The sequence below is a fragment of the Magnolia sinica genome, chromosome 17, assembly GCF_029962835.1.
Source record: "Magnolia sinica isolate HGM2019 chromosome 17, MsV1, whole genome shotgun sequence".
Classification (NCBI taxonomy): domain Eukaryota; kingdom Viridiplantae; phylum Streptophyta; class Magnoliopsida; order Magnoliales; family Magnoliaceae; genus Magnolia; species Magnolia sinica.
Window position 1 is genome coordinate 55,903,637 of NC_080589.1, and position 19,024 is coordinate 55,922,660.

At 39.4% G+C, this 19,024-nt stretch overlaps 2 protein-coding genes across 2 annotated transcripts; both read left to right on the plus strand.

The window, feature by feature from the left end:
* The first annotated feature begins 779 nt into the window (after positions 1-779).
* On the plus strand, positions 780-2,313 carry LOC131230533 (ribosomal operon-associated A protein-like). Its single transcript, XM_058226443.1, has 2 exons — positions 780-853; positions 1,593-2,313. The coding sequence occupies exons 1-2, from the start codon at positions 780-782 to the stop codon at positions 2,311-2,313; spliced, it is 795 nt and encodes a 264-aa protein (XP_058082426.1).
* Positions 2,314-9,139: 6,826 nt separating this feature from the next.
* LOC131231080 (cell division cycle protein 48 homolog) lies at positions 9,140-18,745 on the plus strand. Its single transcript, XM_058227177.1, has 9 exons — positions 9,140-9,291; positions 9,414-9,573; positions 12,479-12,707; positions 15,091-15,857; positions 15,965-16,186; positions 16,282-16,353; positions 16,432-16,713; positions 17,057-17,416; positions 18,232-18,745. The coding sequence occupies exons 1-9, from the start codon at positions 9,263-9,265 to the stop codon at positions 18,538-18,540; spliced, it is 2,430 nt and encodes an 809-aa protein (XP_058083160.1). The 5' UTR covers positions 9,140-9,262; the 3' UTR covers positions 18,541-18,745.
* Positions 18,746-19,024: the final 279 nt, after the last annotated feature.

Here is a 19,024-nt window from a genome sequence, read left to right on the forward strand (position 1 = left end):
CTAGGGTTAGGGATTTTGGAAAAATCACAAATTCTTATATAAATACTAAGAACTATATGAGATTCATGCAATTCATTTTAGAAAAATCTAGATTAGGAAGTAGAATTTGTTTTTTACCTCCCAATCACAGTAGGGTGGATTCGGTAAAGGAAAATGATCAAGGCCAGGGCATTAGTTGAAAGAGATCGATGAAAGGAAGCACCAAAACCTCCAACTCCTACTCTCACTTTTCTTCTTCTTCTTCTTTTTCTTTTTCTTTCTCTCTTTCTCTCCTTTAGAAAATGCAAATTCATATAGAGATGGGGTGCCCAAATAAAGCCCTTATATAGTGCCAGATTTTGTGTAAATGGCCCCTAAGGGCTAAGTTTTTACTATACCAGCCCTATATGAGTGTTTTTTAACCTCTAGGGCCCATTATGGGGTGTACAGGTCAATATATACCATAGGACAGTTAGCCCCAATGATAATCTACGTATGCATATGATCGGCCCGCCATTTAGATGCGTTGATCGACGGGTATGATCAAAAGTCTATTCAACAGTCATCAATAGTCGATCGGGGTCGCGGCTATACAGATATGTTTAGGGAAAAATCTTTAGTCGATATTTCAACTTTGCTTGTGAATTGACAATCCAAAAGTTACAACTTTGTGAAAGAAGAAATGAACATATTTCACTTAAGTTTCATATTTTCATATAAGATATTTACACAACCCAAGCACTCGACTTGTGAGTCCAAGTTGAATGATTCGAGACGCGATCTTAATTCAATATCCCGCGATGGATGTCAAGACCAGCGAACGGACATTATTCTATAGTTTTAGAACTGGTAGCCTATTAACGAGTAGTCTAAAGTTTGTTCAGAAAATTGGAACATTTCTATAATGAATTAGGTATCAAGATCTCTTGTGCGCAAGTATTAGGGTTTAGATTAACAACGTTCATAGTGTACCCTATTTATAATTAACAAAAACGGCGATTCAGTCTTAATAACCTTAAACCGTTCGTTCGTAGGCTAAATAGATAATTGGGTCACTTTGGTTTGTTAATTACGATCTGGCCCCTAGTTGTCTTGTCTTTGGGTAAATCTTAAATCTAGTTATGGTAGTCTTGATTTGTTAGTGATATGTCAGCTACATGTGGGCCTCATATGAACAGATCATGTGGTTAAACTCGTTGTTTAAGTGATCGGCTGGATTCGTTGGCTTCCTACGGTTAATTAATCAGATTTGTGCAGTTCTTTATTGGTACCACTTGCGTATAGGCTAACATCAGGTGTTAATGGTCAGTAAGTGACAATATAAGTTAATTATAATGAAAAATTTTAAGAGTTTTTGGAAATCCAAAATAACAAAAATCTAGGACGTTAAAAAGTACTCTGTCAATTTCCACCCCTCTTTAAACTCTAAACCTTAAAAATTTGCACTTGCAGGAGTTCTCGATCATTTGCATGAATTCTCTATTAATTTGCCCAAGTTCTTGATCAATTTCAGAGAGTTTTCATTTCATCGAGTTCTCGGTCAATTTTCAACGATTTTTCGATCAATTTGAACCAGTACTCAGCTAATTTACCGAGTTCTTGGTGAATTTCAGCGAGTTCTCTGGCAATTTTACCGAGTTCTTGGTCAATTTCAATGACTTCTCGGTCAATTTTTTCGAGTTCTCGGTCAACTTTAGCAAATTCTCAGTCAATTTGCTCGAGTTCTTGATTAATTTCAGCGACTTCTCTGACAATTTCACCAAGTTCTTGGTCAATTTCAACGACTTCTATGTCAATTTTCCCGAGTGCTTGGTTAATTTCATCGAGTTCTCAGTTAATTTCAATGAGTTCTCAGTTAACTTCAGCGAGTTCTCGATCAATTTGCCCGAATTCTCGATGAATTTCAACCACTTATTGGTCCATTTCACTGAGTTCTCAATTAATTTCACGGAGTTCTCAGTCAATCTCAACAAGTTCTCGATCAATTACATTGGCTTCTCAGTCAATTTCAGTGAGTTCTCGATCAATTTCACCGAGTTCTTTGTTAATTTCACCAAGTTCTCAATTAATTTCATCGAGTTGTCGGTCAATTTCACCAGCCTCTCGGTCAATTTAAACGAGTTATTAGTCAATTTCACCAAGTTCTTGGTCAATTTCTACAAGTTCTCGTTCAATTTTTCCAAGTTATTAGTCAAATTCAGTAAATTCTCAATCAATTTAATCAAGTTCTCAATCAATTTCATGAAGTTTTCGGTCAATTTCGACAAGTTCTCGGTCAATTTTTCCAAGTTCTTAGTTAAATTCAGCAAGTTCTCAATCAATTCAGCAAAGTAAGAAAGTCTCATTACCACGAGTAAGAACTTATTTGATTTTTTAAAGCTTGCGTAAATACCCAAGAACTGGGTAATTATTACCGTTTCACCCTATTTGAAAATTCATCGGAATTTTTGCCTCGAAATCGATTCAAAAGAGCTATGAGTAAAAAAAAAATGCAGATCCAATACTCAAGTGGCCCACACCAAAAGAAACAGTGACCTCAAGAGGTTTTTAACGATGAGTGTTCAATTTCCTTTTTACGTCTAAAGAGCTATCGGTCAAATCAAGCACAAGGATGAGTGATGTAAATACCAAATGAAATAATTAATATTTATTACCCATTCACTGGCCATTTATCAATGGATTGAAAAGTCAAACAATCCCTGAAGCACCAAAAATAACTTGATTTCTTTTAAAAAAATAGGCATGGGAATGATAGTTGCAAGTTAGACTTTTACAATTAGTGGTGTTAATGGTTAAGAAACATGTTTCTTAAAATTCTAATATTAGTAGTATTAGAAAATAAAGAGCCTTATGCCCCCATAGCTTACAAGCTTACAAATATATCTAGGACACTAGCTTACAAATATATCAAGGCCACCGAGCACATGGACCATTTGTTTCAAAAAAGCGCCTCACGTGCATGATTTGCACACGCATGTATCCTTCTGTATGGATGCAAACTGCTGTAATGGATTCCTACGTATTGCCTGAGGTAATAGCTGTTGGACATAGGGTTGTGTTGCATAGATCGAAACCGTTTAAATGATGATCTCACCGTTTCATAGTTGAATATTGACCTTCTTGTCTAACCATTGTTTCGTGGGCTATTGATATCGTTTACAATCTTAAATAAGTTTTTATCTGTTATATATCGAGATGGGCCATCATATAAACGGTTTGGATCACTGAAACATGATCCCAGATCCAACGGCTAATAAAATAGTAATAACCCGGGGATGTGCTGCAGCCGACCTCGAAAGTAATTTTCTTCACCCACACGAAATCTTAAAGCAAAAAAGTGAAGTCGAGCGAGTATATTTCTTTTCCTATTCCATTCTTGCACGTGGCAACGTAGCAGACGTCGAAGATCATCATCAAGTGGGCCATCAGAACATTACTTTACAAAAGTGGGACCCAGATAATAGTTCCGCTGTCTTGATTTTTGAGACGTTAGAGCCTAGAATCTCACCTCTTAAAGTTGATTGGGACTGTCCATCTGGATGGCAAAACTTTCAACCTGGATATCAACTATCTTAATTTACCAAAATGGATCTCAGCCGTCAACCATTTGTGTCCTTTGACTTTTCTTTGAAGACCAACGATTAGACGGTTAGGATTATCTGTTGGCATCAACAGTAGGAGAATCTAGATGAACGGTACCCATTGAAGATTTATTTACCATGCCGTGTACTGTAGAAAAGAGTGGATTAGGTGCGACCCTGACCGTGGGCCTCACCTTGATTTTGCATTGTATATCCATGCCGTCCATCCGTTTTCCCAGCTCATTTTAGGGTATGAATCCAAAAGCGATGCAGATCGAAATCTCAGGTGGACCATACCACAGAAAACAGTGGTGATTTACGATTAAAAACTTCTTGTGGGCCAGAAAAGTTTTGGATGAAGCTGATGTTTGTTTTTTCCCTTTTTTTTTTACCTTCATCCAGTTGTTTTTGACCTTATCAACAGGTTGGATGGAAAACAAACATTATGGCGGGCCCTAGAAATATTTTAATGGTGGCATTCAATCACCACTGTTTCCTATGATATGGTCCACCTGAGATTTCGATCTAAGTCGTTTAAGGATTTGTTCCCTAAAATGAGCTAAAATTGAATTGACGGCATAAATATACAATACATACATTGGATGGGGCCTGGGCTGCACCTAATCAGCTCCCATTAAGGGTGTATGTGAATCGAGCTAGCTCGGTTAGCTCGCTCGACTCGACTCGAAAAAGCTTGATTCGAGTCGGTTCGAAGCTGAGTTCGAGCCGAGTGGAGCTAATTCTTTAAGCTTGAAAATGAGTTCGAGTTGGCCCCATATTGACTCAACTCAGATCGAACCTAACTCGAATCGAACTTGGATCAAACCAGTTCGGTGATTCGGATACTTTGATATTGATGTTGCTCACCAAGTGTTTGATGAAATGACTCAATGAAGTGTTGCTGGTGGCAAGGAAGATATGTATATGAAATAAATACCATTTTTTTTTCTTGATTTTTACATTGCTTAGAAGGTGTTTCATAAAATACTTATAAAACCACTGATGATGTTTTACATATAGTGAGATTTTGAAGGTATAGTCCACGTGTTTGTGAAAATATTGTACAGGTGAACGTGGCTCGAACTAGGCTCAAACTAGCCTGAGCTACTAACCTGACAAGTAGTGGCCAAGCCAAATCGAGTTGAGGCCAGCTCGACTTGGTTCAACTCGATGTACACCCCTAGTTCCCATCGAAAGAATGCTTTTTACGAGAGAACAAGAATTGCTTCTTACCCTGGCCCTCCTCGGGCAGGAACAAGCTGGGCCTCTGAGTGGCCACCATAATGTATAAGTTTTATCCATTCTGTTTATCCATTTGGCCTTGTCATTTTAAGATATAAGCTCAGATTCGAGGCAGATTTAGGGCAAATGTGGACCACACCACCACACGAAGAAGTAGTGGTGATCATGATGCACGCCGTTGAAACTTTCCTAAGACCTACCACAATGTTTATTTGCCATTCAACTTATTTATAAAGTCACATATACCTAGATGATCGGAAATAACACATATCAGCTCTATACAAAACTTATGTGGGCCTCAATAATTTCCAACAGTAATATTTTAATCCCAATCGTGTGGTCTATTTGTGCCTTAGATCTGCGGTAGTATTTTAATCCCCATTTTGTGTCTACTTGTGACTCGGATCTGCCTCAATTTTGAGCCAATATCCTAAAATGATACCCAAAAATAAATAGACGGTGTGGATAAAAACCATATGTCACGGTGGCCGCTCAGAGCCCCTGCCCGTTCTTGGCGTTCCACTGTTTCAAGTCGCATTCCCATGACCATATTAGTTAAACAATCCTAACAGGGACCGTTAGACATTTATCATTTTCAACCGTCCAATAAACTTCAACAAATCTGATATCAGATAACAGGATGAGCTTACTTTTTTGTTTCATGATACATCCCAAGAAGTTAATGCAGTCTGAAAGGTTTAATATGACTAAATATACGCTAATTGCAACTGCAAAATAATTTCTAAGTGCCTGCGTATTATCTCTCACACTCTGCCAGAGTATCATAAGTTTTCTTCGGAATCGAGTTATACCTGCAGAATCCGCGCGTGATAATAACTCGCAGCGTTCCGGAACCGCTCTTGGGTAACTTCCGCTGGCTATAGGTAACTATGGGTTTACTTACGCAAATGTGACTGTACCTTTAATAAAATCCACACTGTCCATCATGTACAATGCCTCATTTTAACCATTCAATCTAAAATTTATGGTAATATAACACTTAGGTAGGCCTCACCATAGGAAACAGTTGAAATTGGCCAACGCCGTTAATTTTGTAGCTATATGCCATCCAATCCATTCGTATGATGTGACTCATCCGAATGAAAGAATTACCCAAAGCTCACGGTATTCCAAAACTCCTGTTGTCTCCTGTCACAGAATCTTGAGGCTTTCGCAATATTTTGGTTGGTGTTGAATCAGGACGCGGATTGGTACTACCCAGCCTGTACGGAACTCGGAACAGGCTGGGTCTCTGAGGGGCCCACAGTGATGTATGGATTTATCCACACCATTCTTCTAATTTTTTCATATCATTTTGGGGTAAATGCCCAAAAATGAGGTAGATATAAGGCTCAAGTGGACCACACTAAATTAAGCAGCAGCAATAATAATGTCCACCGTCGAAACCTTATATGGACGCGGATTAAGGTAAAAAAGAAATATCAGCTTGATACAAAACTTCCGCTGCCCCAGGAAGTTTTTAACGGTGAGAGTTTAATCTCCCACATTGCAGTCCGCTTGAGCCTTGGATCTGCCTATTTCTAGGATTATATCCTATAATGATATGGAAAGATGGATGGACGGTGTGGATGAACCCATTGATCATGGTGGACCCCTCAGAGCCCCTGCCTGTTAAACACAACCCGTGAGGGGACACGATTTTCTGCGGGAGCATTTGGCAGGAAGTTCCTGCACTAGGATGCTAGGTGGGACCTACCGTGATGTTTGTGATAAATTTAAATTGTCCATCTGTTTTTGGAGAACATTTTAAGTACATGTAACCAAAAAATGAAGTGGATATAAAACTCAAGTGGGCTACAAGAGAGGAAACAGTGTAGATACAATGACAATTGTTTGAAACATTGGTATGTTCACAAAGTTTCATATTAAACGATGTTTTCAGTGTTTTCACTTCATCCGATTGGTAATGACCTTATAAATGGTTTGGATGGCAAATAAACATCAAGGTAGATCTCAGGAAGGTTTCAACGGTAGAAAACTCTTTCCCTAGTTTTCCTTCTTGTCCGGCCCACTTGAGTTTTGGATCCATCTTGTTTTTGGTCGCATATCTTAAAATGAGCTCAAAACATGGATGGACGGTATGGATTTCTCACAAACATCACGATGGGCCTTACCCAGCATCCAGTGCAGGAACTTCCTTCCACCCGCGAAGTATGCGGGTCGGAAACGGATGGGCTATCCCCCTGCCAATGGCTGATGGTCGATGCTCCTCCTTAGGCGCCACCAAAATATATTTGTTTCATCCATGCCTTTCATCTATTTTTCTAGATCATTTTAGGGCAAGAGACCAAAAATGAGGTATATCCCAAGCGGGCCACATTACAGGAAATAATGTTGAATGAGTCGACCATTAAAAACCTTTTGGGGGCCATAAAAGTTTTAGATCAAGCTGATTTGTTTTTTCCCTTCATCCGGGCCTGTATGACCTATTCAACAGATTGGATGCCAAATAAACAGTATAGTATAGTGTGACTTAGGAGGATATTAATGGTGGATACCCAATTACTATAATTTTCATGTGTGTAGTCCAACTGAGATTTATGTCCCTCTCATTTTTTAGATTAAGATGATCAGTAAAAATGGATGAAACACATAAATCATTGTGGAGCCCACGTATCACCGGCCACCTGGCTGGTGGCCATAAGAGTGGCTAATCCATTTCCTTGCCACGCAGACAAAGTAGGAAACGGAATGGCTACCCCAGACACCATCGGGGTGGACAGTGGTCCGTGCTCTATGGGCTCCACCATGATGTATGTATCTCATCCATTCCGTTCATCCATTTTTAAATATCATTTTAGGATTTAATGTCAAAAATGAGAGGGATATAGAGCTCATTGGACCACATCACAGGAAAATAATAATGGTTGGATATCCATCATTTAAATCTTCCTAAGGCTTAGTGTACTGTTTATTTGAGATCCAATCTGTTGATTATGTCATAAAGACCCAGATGAAGGAAAAAAACAAATATCAGCTTGATCCAATACTTTTATGGCTTCCACAATTTTTTTAATGGTCTATGTTCATTCAACACTGTTTCCTATAATGTGTTCCACTTGAGATTGGGATGTACCGTATTTTTTGTGTAATACAATAAAATGAACTAGAAAAATAGATGGACAGCATGGATGAAACACACACATCATGGTGGGCCCACAGAGCACCGACCACCAGCATTGGCTGGAGGCAGAGGGGGAGTAGCCAATCCGTTTCCTACACAGTAACGACGTCGGTGCTATGTTCTACATAGCCCGCGACGAGAGGCGGATTTCCGGCGATAGCCTTTCGCACAGGAAGTTCATGCGCAGCTGGAATGCTAGGGCCCACCGTGAAGCTTGTGATAAATCCAAACTGTCCATCTGTTTCAGGAGCTCATTTTAGAACATCACTAAAAAATGAGGTGAATTCAAAACTCAAGTGGGCTGCCCGAGAGGAAACAATGTAGATTCAATTAACACGGTTTGAAACATTCGTATGGTTACAAAGTTTCATATTATACGATATTTTTGGTGTTTTCACTTCATCCGAGTGGTAATGACCTTATAAACGGTTTGGATGGCATATAAGCATCAATGTCGAGCCTCGGAAGGTTTCAACGGTAGAAAACTCTTTTTCTAATTTTCCTTCTCGTCCGGCCCACGTGAGTTTTGGATACATCTCAATTTTAGTTACATGTCCTAAAATGAGGTCAAAAAATGGATGGACGGTGTGGATTTCTTACAAACATCACGATGTGCTCCACCTAGCATTCCAAACTTCTTCCAAACGGCTTTCTCATGCGAAAACCTTAAGCAGGGAGTTCCTGTCGTAATGATGCTGATGGGGCCCACGGAGATATTTGTATAAAATCTACCCCATCCATCCGTTTTGAGAGATCATTTTAGGACGTGCCACCAAAACAAAGATGTATCAAACACTAAAGTGGGCCACACGAGAGGAAATAGTAGGATATTCAGTGAGCACCGTTGAAGCATTCTTATGGCCATAAAAGTTCTGTGTCAGGATATATTTTTAGTGTTTTCACTTCATCCCATTTGGAATGACCTTACTAACGGTTTGGATAGCATATAAACATCAAGATGGAGCCCAGTTAGGTTTCAACGGTGGGAATTTCTTTTCCCAATTTTCCCTCTCGTGTGAGCCACTTGAGTTTTGTATCCACTTCATTTTTTGTCTCACGTACTAAAATTAGCTCACAAAACGGATGTACGGGGCGAATTTCTCACATACATTTCAATGGGCCCCACCCAGCATCCTTGCGCAGGAACTTCCTGCCCAAGGCTTCTGTAGGAAATCCGCGTCCCCCGCGAGGTATCTCGGTCGTTTTCTGATTCCAACTTCCAACCGCTATAAATACCCCACCCAACCCATCTGCTCTTCTCAGTCTCTTTCTCGGTCTCTCTTCTAAGAAGAAGAAGAAGAAGATCATCATCAAGATGGCACGCCATGCAGAATCATCAGACTCGTAAGAATCCTCTCTCTCTCTCTCTCTCTCTCTCTCTCTCTCTCTCTCTCTCTCTCTCTCTCCCTTATGATTGTTGAATGTTGGCTGATTTTGAATGGTGTTGATGATGATGGGTGGGCCAGGAAGAAGAAGGATTTCAGCACGGCTATCCTTGAAAGGAAGAAAGCTCCGAATCGTCTGGTCGTTGATGAGGCGACAAACGACGACAATTCCATCATCTCCCTCCATCCCGACACCATGGACAAGCTCCAGCTCTTCCGCGGCGATACCATCCTCATTAAGGTGCTTATTTACAGTAATTCCACGTGTTTGTTACTATTTTTACGATAATGCAATTGAAATTAGTTCCTCGTTTTTATTTATTAGAATTTACAATAATGCCATTGAATCTACTCTGTTTACTCTTTAGGGTTTTGGGATGAGAGATTATCTTCTTTTTTTTTTTATTGGGATTTTTTTAAGTGATGGGAGATTTTACAGAGTCTGATCCTCAGTCGTGTAGTTTAGATGTGTGGAGCCTGTGGGTTGATGGGCTATGTGCTGGAAATCTGACTGATTGGATGAATCGTAGCAATCCAACATTGGATATGGATCATTGCTGTATTTTTATTTTTATTTTTTTTCTATTTGTAGATGACGGATCGAGGATTAGGAGTGTTTTGTTATGGGCAATTTTATGGTATTGTACATCCAAGGCGTGGCCCATCAGAACAACGGTGTGGATTAGTGACCAATGGCTCCCACTGGTCAATGCTGGGACATTTGGGACATGCTACACGAGTCATGACGATCAGGATCCCTCGATTACACCTTTTGCTTAGGGTTTTTGGGTAATTCTGTGTACAATGCCTACTTAAATGTGCTCAAAATCAAACACAGGGTTGGAGTGTGACTGTTCATTTGGTGGGCCCCACACCCCACCACATAGAAAAATGGTATGAATTGGACGATCCTGGGCTTCTTGGCTCCACAACTGATGGGTTGATGAGTGTGGATATTGCAGACATTCCAATTTTGCGTTCGTTTTCTGGCCATAGATTTGGACAGTTGAGATCATATGGTCATGAGATTTTTGCGGGCATGCCCTATCAGATGAATAGTCCAGGTGAATGTGTCTGATATTTGTGCGCGCTCATGATAAGTAGCATTTTTTCACTGTTGACTGGTTAGAATTCCTCTTTTTCATATTAAAGTCTTTAATTAAAATTGGATTTTGCCTTGGGTTCTTCGTAGCTGGGGTTTTGCAAGGGTGATGTCGTTTCTAAGGGATTCTAGGTGTTGGATTTTGGATTCTAGAAACCTACCTAGGGCAAGGTGTCCCGTATCCATTACGATACGGCTGTATCGGCCGAAACGTAACGGTAACGGCCGACATCGTTACGCGATACAGGGTCAAAATGGCAGTTACGGAATTCTGTGACCGTAATGGCCGTTACAGGGCCATTACGGGCCATAATGGCCGTTACGGGCCTTGAAAAAAGAAAAATAAAAAAAACTTACCTTTTTCCTTTCTTTTCTTCTTCTTCTTCTTCTTCTTCTCGGACAGATGCGGCCGCGGCCTCTTTTTTTTTTTTTTCTTCTTCTTCTTCTTCTTCTTCTTCTTCTTCTTTTCTCTCTCTCTCTCTCTCTCTCTCTCTCTCTCTCTCTCTCTCTCTCTCTTCTTTCTCTCTTTCATTTCTTCTCTTTTTCTTTCTTTCTTTCATTTCTTCTCTTTTTCTTTTCTTTTTTTTCTTTCTTCTTTTTTTTCCTTGCAGGTGTACCACACCACTAGCTTAACTGTTGTAGGTACGTGTCACGCTAAGACGAGCGCTGACACTCCTCGAGCTCCGAGTTGTACGAACGGTTCAAAAGAGATCAAAGTTATATGGGCTCCACAGTGATGTATTTATTATATCTACACCGTTCATCTATTTTTAAATATCATTTTAGAGCATTACCCAAAAAATGAATCGTATCCAAAGATCGTCTGGACCACACCAAAAATAGCAGCGGAGATGATGATTTTCACCGTTAAACAATTCGTAGGCCCACCATAACATTTATTTTCCATCCAATCTGTTCATAAGGTCAAAAAGACCTAAATGAAGAGGAAAAACAAATTTCATATTGATCCAAAAGTTCCGTGATCCCAAAAAAGGTTTCAATGGTAGACGTTCAATCCCCCCACTGCTTTTTGCAGTGTGGTCCACTTGATAATTAGAACTGTATTATTTTCCGTGTCAAGCCTTAAGACGATCTCGTCAAATGAATGGACGGTTTAGGTATAACACATTCATCACGGGTGAGGCCCAAAAAACTTTGATACGAGTGCTACACTTCACAATTGGGCCCTTAAAAAATTGTACACAAGATATATATATTAACTTAAAATTTACCAATTAAATTATGAACCGCAATTGCTAACTCACAATGCCAAAATCAAATTATTTAAATAGTTTTAATTGTTATTTTGTGGACTTTTATCTTTTAAAATAGGGCCTTTTGATTTTTTTCATGATTCACTATCCAATAAATGTCCGCCAATTCATAAGTGGGATAATGGCAATAAATTGCATGAATTTGAGGCTAATTTGGGGCATAGATTGGTCCTTCAAGTCAGCCCAAAATTGGCAACGCCATCTACCTGAATTTAATTTCATTTTTTTAAAGAACTCTTGGGAGAAATGATATCAAATTGTTAAGTATATAAATTAGATATTTAGAAAATTAAATATATGAATTTTGTAGTCAAATTCAGGTTACCTGGTTCAAAAATTTATCATACAGTCTGATACAACTTCTCACTAAAGAGTGGATCATTACACCACCATAAACATGTTCCAATTTATAAATGTATGCATATTTGGAATGCTTAGAATATTCCGGATTTAATTCATATTTTTTCATATTTTTTTGGCAAAAAAAAAAAATTGCGCCGTTACGGGCCATTATGCCCTCGTATCGCTGTTACGCCCCCGTATCCGTATTGGTTTTGGAGGGCACCGTTACGCCAACCGATACCGATACGGGACACCTTGACCTAGCGTCTCTGCCTCTCCAAGAAAAATGGGATGTTTAGGGTCTTGGTGATGAGTTTGCATCGTTCAAACTTTTCCTTCTTCTTCTTCTCCTTCTCCTTCTTCTTCTTCTTTTTATTTTTATTTTTATTTTTTATTTTTATTTTTTTTTTGTCTTGGTGGCTATGTAGGGAAAGAAAAGGAGGGATACAATCTGCGTTGCTCTTGCTGATGATAAATGTGGTGAGCCTAAGATTCTGATGAATAAGGTGGTTAGATCGAATCTTAGGGTTAGGCTTGGTGATGTAGTTTCCGTACACCAGTGTCCAGATGTAAAATATGGAAAGCGGGTGCATGTACTGCCAGTGGATGATACGATTGAAGGTGTCACTGGGAACCTGTTCGACGCGTACTTGAAACGTGAGTTTTTTCTCTCTGTTTTTATCCTCATTCAATTTATATATGCACCTGTTTTCTTTGTAGTCTTTGAATTATTGATTTTTTAGTGGTATCTGTTTTACATGGCATGCTTAAGCTGTTTCAATGGTTATTTATATATATTGTGGACTTCTGGTGCACAACTTTTAGAACTTGATTAGGTTGGTTAATGGTGTTACTTTTTTACTGATTTACCTTTAGTAGGGACATATTTTCATTTTGCTCTTCTATTGAGTGTATGCTCATTTTCAGGATTTGTATTATCCTTGAGATTTTCCTCTCTTTTGAATCATCTATTTAGAATGCAACATTGAAATACACCCTAGTTTATTTTGTTTATATCTTGTTTCTATAGATCAAGTAAAAGAAAATCATGTGCGAGTCTTTTCTTTGCTTTGTGAAGTTAATCAGTCTTAGTCCCACCTTGTTCGGAGGAGTTGCTGGCCTCCATCGTTGCTTAAATAGTGAACCATAATATAGGGTGCAGGCATAAGATATCATAAATATTTTGGTTATATAACAAAGCTTTAAAGCTTTAGAATGGGAAAATGATCCATCCAGAACCACACACCATCAGTCAAAGAATGCCTCCAGGCCACACAAGTTGTCCAATCAAAGATCTGGACCATCCAACCATTCATATTGCCCTAATTGAGGATTGGATTAGATCAACTGTTTGATGACAGATTTGGACCCAAATCAATGGTCTGATGTTTACATGCCATCCAACTCATTCATAAGGTGAGTCCCAACATGATAGAGGGAAAATAAAATTGTTAGCCAGATCCAGTAGTTTGGTAATACTTGATTTATGTAACAGCATACATACCTATAATATGCAGGCAAGACATGTAATAATAATATTCATTATTTCAATTACAATACCAATTCGTATACAAAACTATACTGTATATACCTGGTGTATATACTTGAGCCATCACATGATCCTACCCTAGCATTCCACATGTTAGGAGGGAAGTAGCTTATGCTTAACCATTCATGTACCATGTATGAAAGCTACGCACAATCCAGCTAACCTTAATTTTTACCTATATTTGTGCTTTGGATTTTGAGAATGCGATCCTATCCCTGTCCTGAATTTCCCATTCCTACATTTGCATCACTAGCTAGGCACCATAGATTGGTGAAGATCCAAACATACTTTTCGTGCTAGATGTCCTGCAATACCAACAAGGAAATTAGGATCTGTCAAAAGCATTTGACTGTCTCATCATGAATTGGCCAACCCTCACATGTTTTCACTAAGGAAAGGAATGCAAGTGCAAAACGTTTTGTGTGTGTGTGTGTTCTCCACGAAATGAAATTTTCATCATTCTATGTGATCTCAACTGATTAATTTCCTTTTAGGATTGTCCTTCAAGCTCAAACACTTGAAACTCAGATCCCCTGAAGGAGGCTCCAAACTCCGTTATTATTGAAGGGGGTAAACCAAGGTTGCTAGATTTCTCCATCCTTTGAATGATAGTGTCAATGTATTGAAATAAATAGTTTTGATGAATCTCCTTTAATTAAAACATTTCCTTTATCATGGTTCCTTCTAAAGTTGCATTCCAAATACTTGATTGTGGTTCAGTTTCTTTTTGGTAGGTAAGTTCGGCTTGGGCTCAAGATCTCGTTGTTGAAACGCCATTTGTCCACCATTGATCTATGTGCTCACTATATGCTTACTGCTTGTAATTTATAGTCTATTAAACTCAATATGTACACATTGGGTAAAGAAGTGGAATTACTTTACTACCAAAATTTACCTAAAGCGGTCCACTTCTCTTAATTCGTTAATTTTCAGTAAAATCTCCATTATCGGCCTATATAGTTGAAAATGGGTTTCTAATCTTCCTCTAAGGTTGCAATAAAGAAAAAAAAAAAAGGAGAAATTAGAAAATAGGCCTATCATATGTGTCACTGTCCTGCTACCGACATGGGGTGGACTTATCGGTGCTGATGTGGGTCAGCAACTGATTTTTCAGTCAGACTGTTTCATCCCTACTTTGGGTATCTGCATTGGCCAAAACCGATATGATATGCCTGTATGCAATATGGGAATTTGGAACGATTATTTGTTGTAAAAGAACCCCGGCCTCATATAGTTTCGATGCATGACCACTAAAAACCAGATTGTCAAAACAACATAGTTCCCACCTCTTTCACATTTATAGCATGCAAGTCATCTTGCTCTTAATATTATCACATGATTCCTTTCCTAGTGGAACTTATGATGTTTGTTAGAAAGATCCATTTTGATCATGTTGAAGAGTTTTTCTTCGCTGAAAATTCATTTCTTTGCTTTACTCTCGAAGTGAGGTGATACTCTTTTATTGAATATCGGCCTTTTAAATGATTGCAGCTTATTTCCTGGAGGCATATCGGCCTCTAAGGAAAGGAGATCTTTTCCTTGTCAGAGGTGGGATGAGGAGCATAGAATTTAAAGTTATAGAGACCGACCCTGCAGAGTACTGTGTGGTTTCTCCAGATACTGAGATCTTCTGTGAGGGGGAGCCTGTCAGAAGGGAGGATGAAGATAGATTGGATGAGGTGGGTTATGATGATGTTGGCGGGGTGAGGAAACAAATGGCCCAGATTCGAGAGCTAGTTGAGCTCCCACTGAGGCATCCTCAGCTTTTCAAATCAATCGGTGTAAAACCTCCAAAGGGAATTTTGCTGTATGGGCCACCTGGTTCTGGGAAGACGTTGATAGCCAGGGCCGTTGCTAATGAAACTGGTGCCTTCTTCTTCTGTATTAATGGACCGGAGATTATGTCTAAACTGGCAGGGGAGAGCGAAAGCAATCTCAGGAAGGCTTTTCAAGAAGCAGAGAAGAATGCTCCATCAATTATATTCATTGACGAGATTGATTCAATAGCTCCGAAGCGGGAGAAGACAAATGGAGAAGTTGAGAGACGGATCGTTTCCCAACTTTTGACTTTGATGGATGGATTAAAATCACGTGCCCATGTTATCGTTATCGGGGCTACGAACCGGCCAAACAGTATAGACCCAGCTCTGAGAAGGTTTGGGAGATTCGATCGAGAAATTGACATTGGGGTTCCAGATGAAGTTGGACGGCTTGAGGTCCTCCGCATTCACACAAAGAACATGAAGCTCTCAGAAGATGTAACCAAACATCTTATTCATAACCTCCCTTTTTGTCCTACATGATATCTCTAAGTTGTCTTTTTTTTAGTTCATTCAAGTGGATGACATTGTTCAATGCTGTACAGGTGGATCTAGAACGAATTGCAAAGGACACTCATGGGTATGTTGGTGCCGATCTCGCAGCTTTGTGCACAGAGGCTGCCCTTCAATGCATCAGAGAGAAAATGGATGTCATCGACTTGGAAGATGAATCCATCGATGCTGAGATATTAAACTCCATGGCTGTTACGAATGAGCACTTCAAGACTGCTCTTGGAACAAGCAATCCATCTGCTCTGCGTGAAACTGTGAGTAATTTACATCATCAACATTTCCGCCAGTCCAATATAATAATATTAAAGACACCTTTCCTTATATTCTGGGCCTCCATTTCAATGAGCAGGTTGTTGAAGTACCCAATATCAGGTGGGAAGACATTGGAGGACTTGAAAGTGTCAAGAGGGAGCTTCAAGAGGTAGGAATTTACTCTGACACTGCCTTTAATGAACTCAAATTATACCTGACTTTCCTTTTTCATGTATTTTTTTTATAGACCGTCCAATATCCAGTTGAGCATCCAGAAAAGTTTGAGAAGTTTGGCATGTCACCTTCGAAAGGAGTACTTTTCTATGGCCCCCCTGGTTGTGGGAAGACCCTACTGGCCAAGGCGATTGCCAATGAATGCCAAGCAAACTTCATCAGTGTCAAGGGTCCTGAATTGCTCACGATGTGGTTTGGAGAGAGTGAAGCCAATGTGCGAGAGATCTTTGATAAGGCCCGCCAATCTGCACCCTGCGTCCTCTTTTTCGATGAACTCGACTCAATTGCAACTCAGGTTTGTTTACACTTTAAAGGCATAGTATGGGTCTAACTCCAAATTCTGATTGGTGGGGCCTCCTAATACTATTTAAATGGGCTTGTGGTTGAGCCTTTGGGTGGTGTGGAAAATGGAACCTGCATTAAGTGGGCTAGCACAATCCAGCCTTTTCAACCCCAAAATCATGTTTGAGATAAGAACAGGACGATTGTTATTATTTCAAAAATGATTTTGTTGCTGGTGCATTCTGTTGGCCTTTTGGAGCTGCAAGCATGCAAATGTACTGTAAAATGTCTGAGATTCTTTGTTCTTTACTCTGGTAATTTTGGCTTGCATTTTATTTTATTTTTCATTATGGCAGAGAGGCAGCAGTGTTGGAGACGCCGGTGGTGCTGCTGATCGAGTTCTGAACCAGCTCCTCACTGAAATGGATGGGATGTCCGCAAAGAAGACAGTTTTCATAATCGGTGCCACGAACAGGCCTGATATAATTGACCCTGCACTACTGAGGCCGGGCCGTCTTGATCAACTGATTTACATTCCTCTACCGGATGAGAGCTCTCGCCATCAGATATTCAAAGCCTGTCTGAGAAAATCTCCTGTCTCGAAAGATGTTGACCTGAGAGCTCTAGCCAAGTACACTCAGGGTTTTAGTGGTGCTGATATTACAGAGATCTGCCAACGTGCTTGCAAGTATGCCATACGCGAAAATATCGAGAAGGTAGATTTACTTATTTCTTGTTCTAAAGTGATTTTTGGTTATCCAGCATGTATTCATACAATGGATAATTAACTGGGACATGTTTTAGATGTCCAATCCATGCATCAGGTGGGCTGCACCTTTAGAGGTTTGCTTGTGCCTCACAGACCGATCTGCACATGGTTGTACATCTGAGTCATGCATCGGGTTGGGCCAGCGTTGTAGATGATCTGGAAGATCAACTATCATGTTGGGCAAAATAAAAAATAAAAAATCATGTCAGGCATAAACATAGGAAACAGTGGACAGAAACATATTGTCTCGAAAGTTCGACTTTAATCTTTTCAATCCTAATTATGGCTGTAAATGGATATGCAGAGCTGCAGGTACCCGATGGATCTGATGTTAATGGGTCTGGTTCCCATTCATTGGACCTGTTAAAGAAATCGGGTCGAGTTCGGGTAACACCTTTTGGACCTGGTTAAAAATAGGGTCCAGTCTAAATTTGGGTCAGGTCCACTTGATAGACCAGGTTAAAGTCAGGTCAGGTCCAATTAGTTTTAATGGTAAATATATTATATTTACTATTAACTATTCTAGCAAAAGAAATGAGGTTTGCACATGTAAGAGAACCTATTTGCACGCCTGTAGGTGATCAGATCTCCTGTTCCAATGAATTATATATATATATATATATATATATATATATATATATATATATATATATATATATATATAACATAAAATGCGTGTGGTGTAACCCAAACTACTTCAGGAATCTATGACAGAGACAAAGCGAATCAGTAAAATGAGGTGTTGGTTTTTTGCCTATGCAGGACATAGAAAGGGAGAGGCGAAGGAAAGAAAATCCTGAGGCCATGGAAGAGGACAATAGTGAAGAAGTGTCGGAGATCAAGGCCTGCCACTTTGAGGAGTCCATGAAGTATGCACGCAGGAGCGTAAGCGATGCTGACATCCGCAAATATCAGGCGTTTGCTCAAACCCTGCAGCAGTCAAGGGGTTTAGGAAGTGATTTTCGGTTCCTGGAGCAGTCGGGTGCAGGAGCCGGGGTGGCCGGGTTAGACCCATTTGCAGCTTCATTTGGAGCTGATGATAATGATGATAATGATGATTTATACGGTTGAATTAAATTTCTGTATATGATTTGATATAGATGCATGCCTTGTATATATTGTGTGAAACTTTTACTTAAATCTCTTATTATGGTTTAAATTCATACTTAGTAACATAGATATGGTGTTGATGGCTATACCTTTTTGGGGCCATTGTATACACAAAACAGTAATGCATTGATTAATTTATATAAATTTTAGTTGGTGTAAATTATACTGTTTCTTTCCCACATGGACTTGAATGCTTGATTTCTTCTTTACCTTTTATTTTCTTTCCTTTTTTCTTAGATGGAGGGTCCCTCTTTTACTTTTCCTTTTTTTTTTTCCCTAATTTGGCAGGTTTTTTAAGTACCCCACTTCTACTCTTATAAACGGCTTGGATCATTGAGCCATGGCCACAATTTAACTCTCTCTCTCTCTCTCTCTCTCTCTCTCTATATATATATATAAGGTGAATGGTTTGTCGGACATTTTTGCCCCTGTAACCATCTTTTTA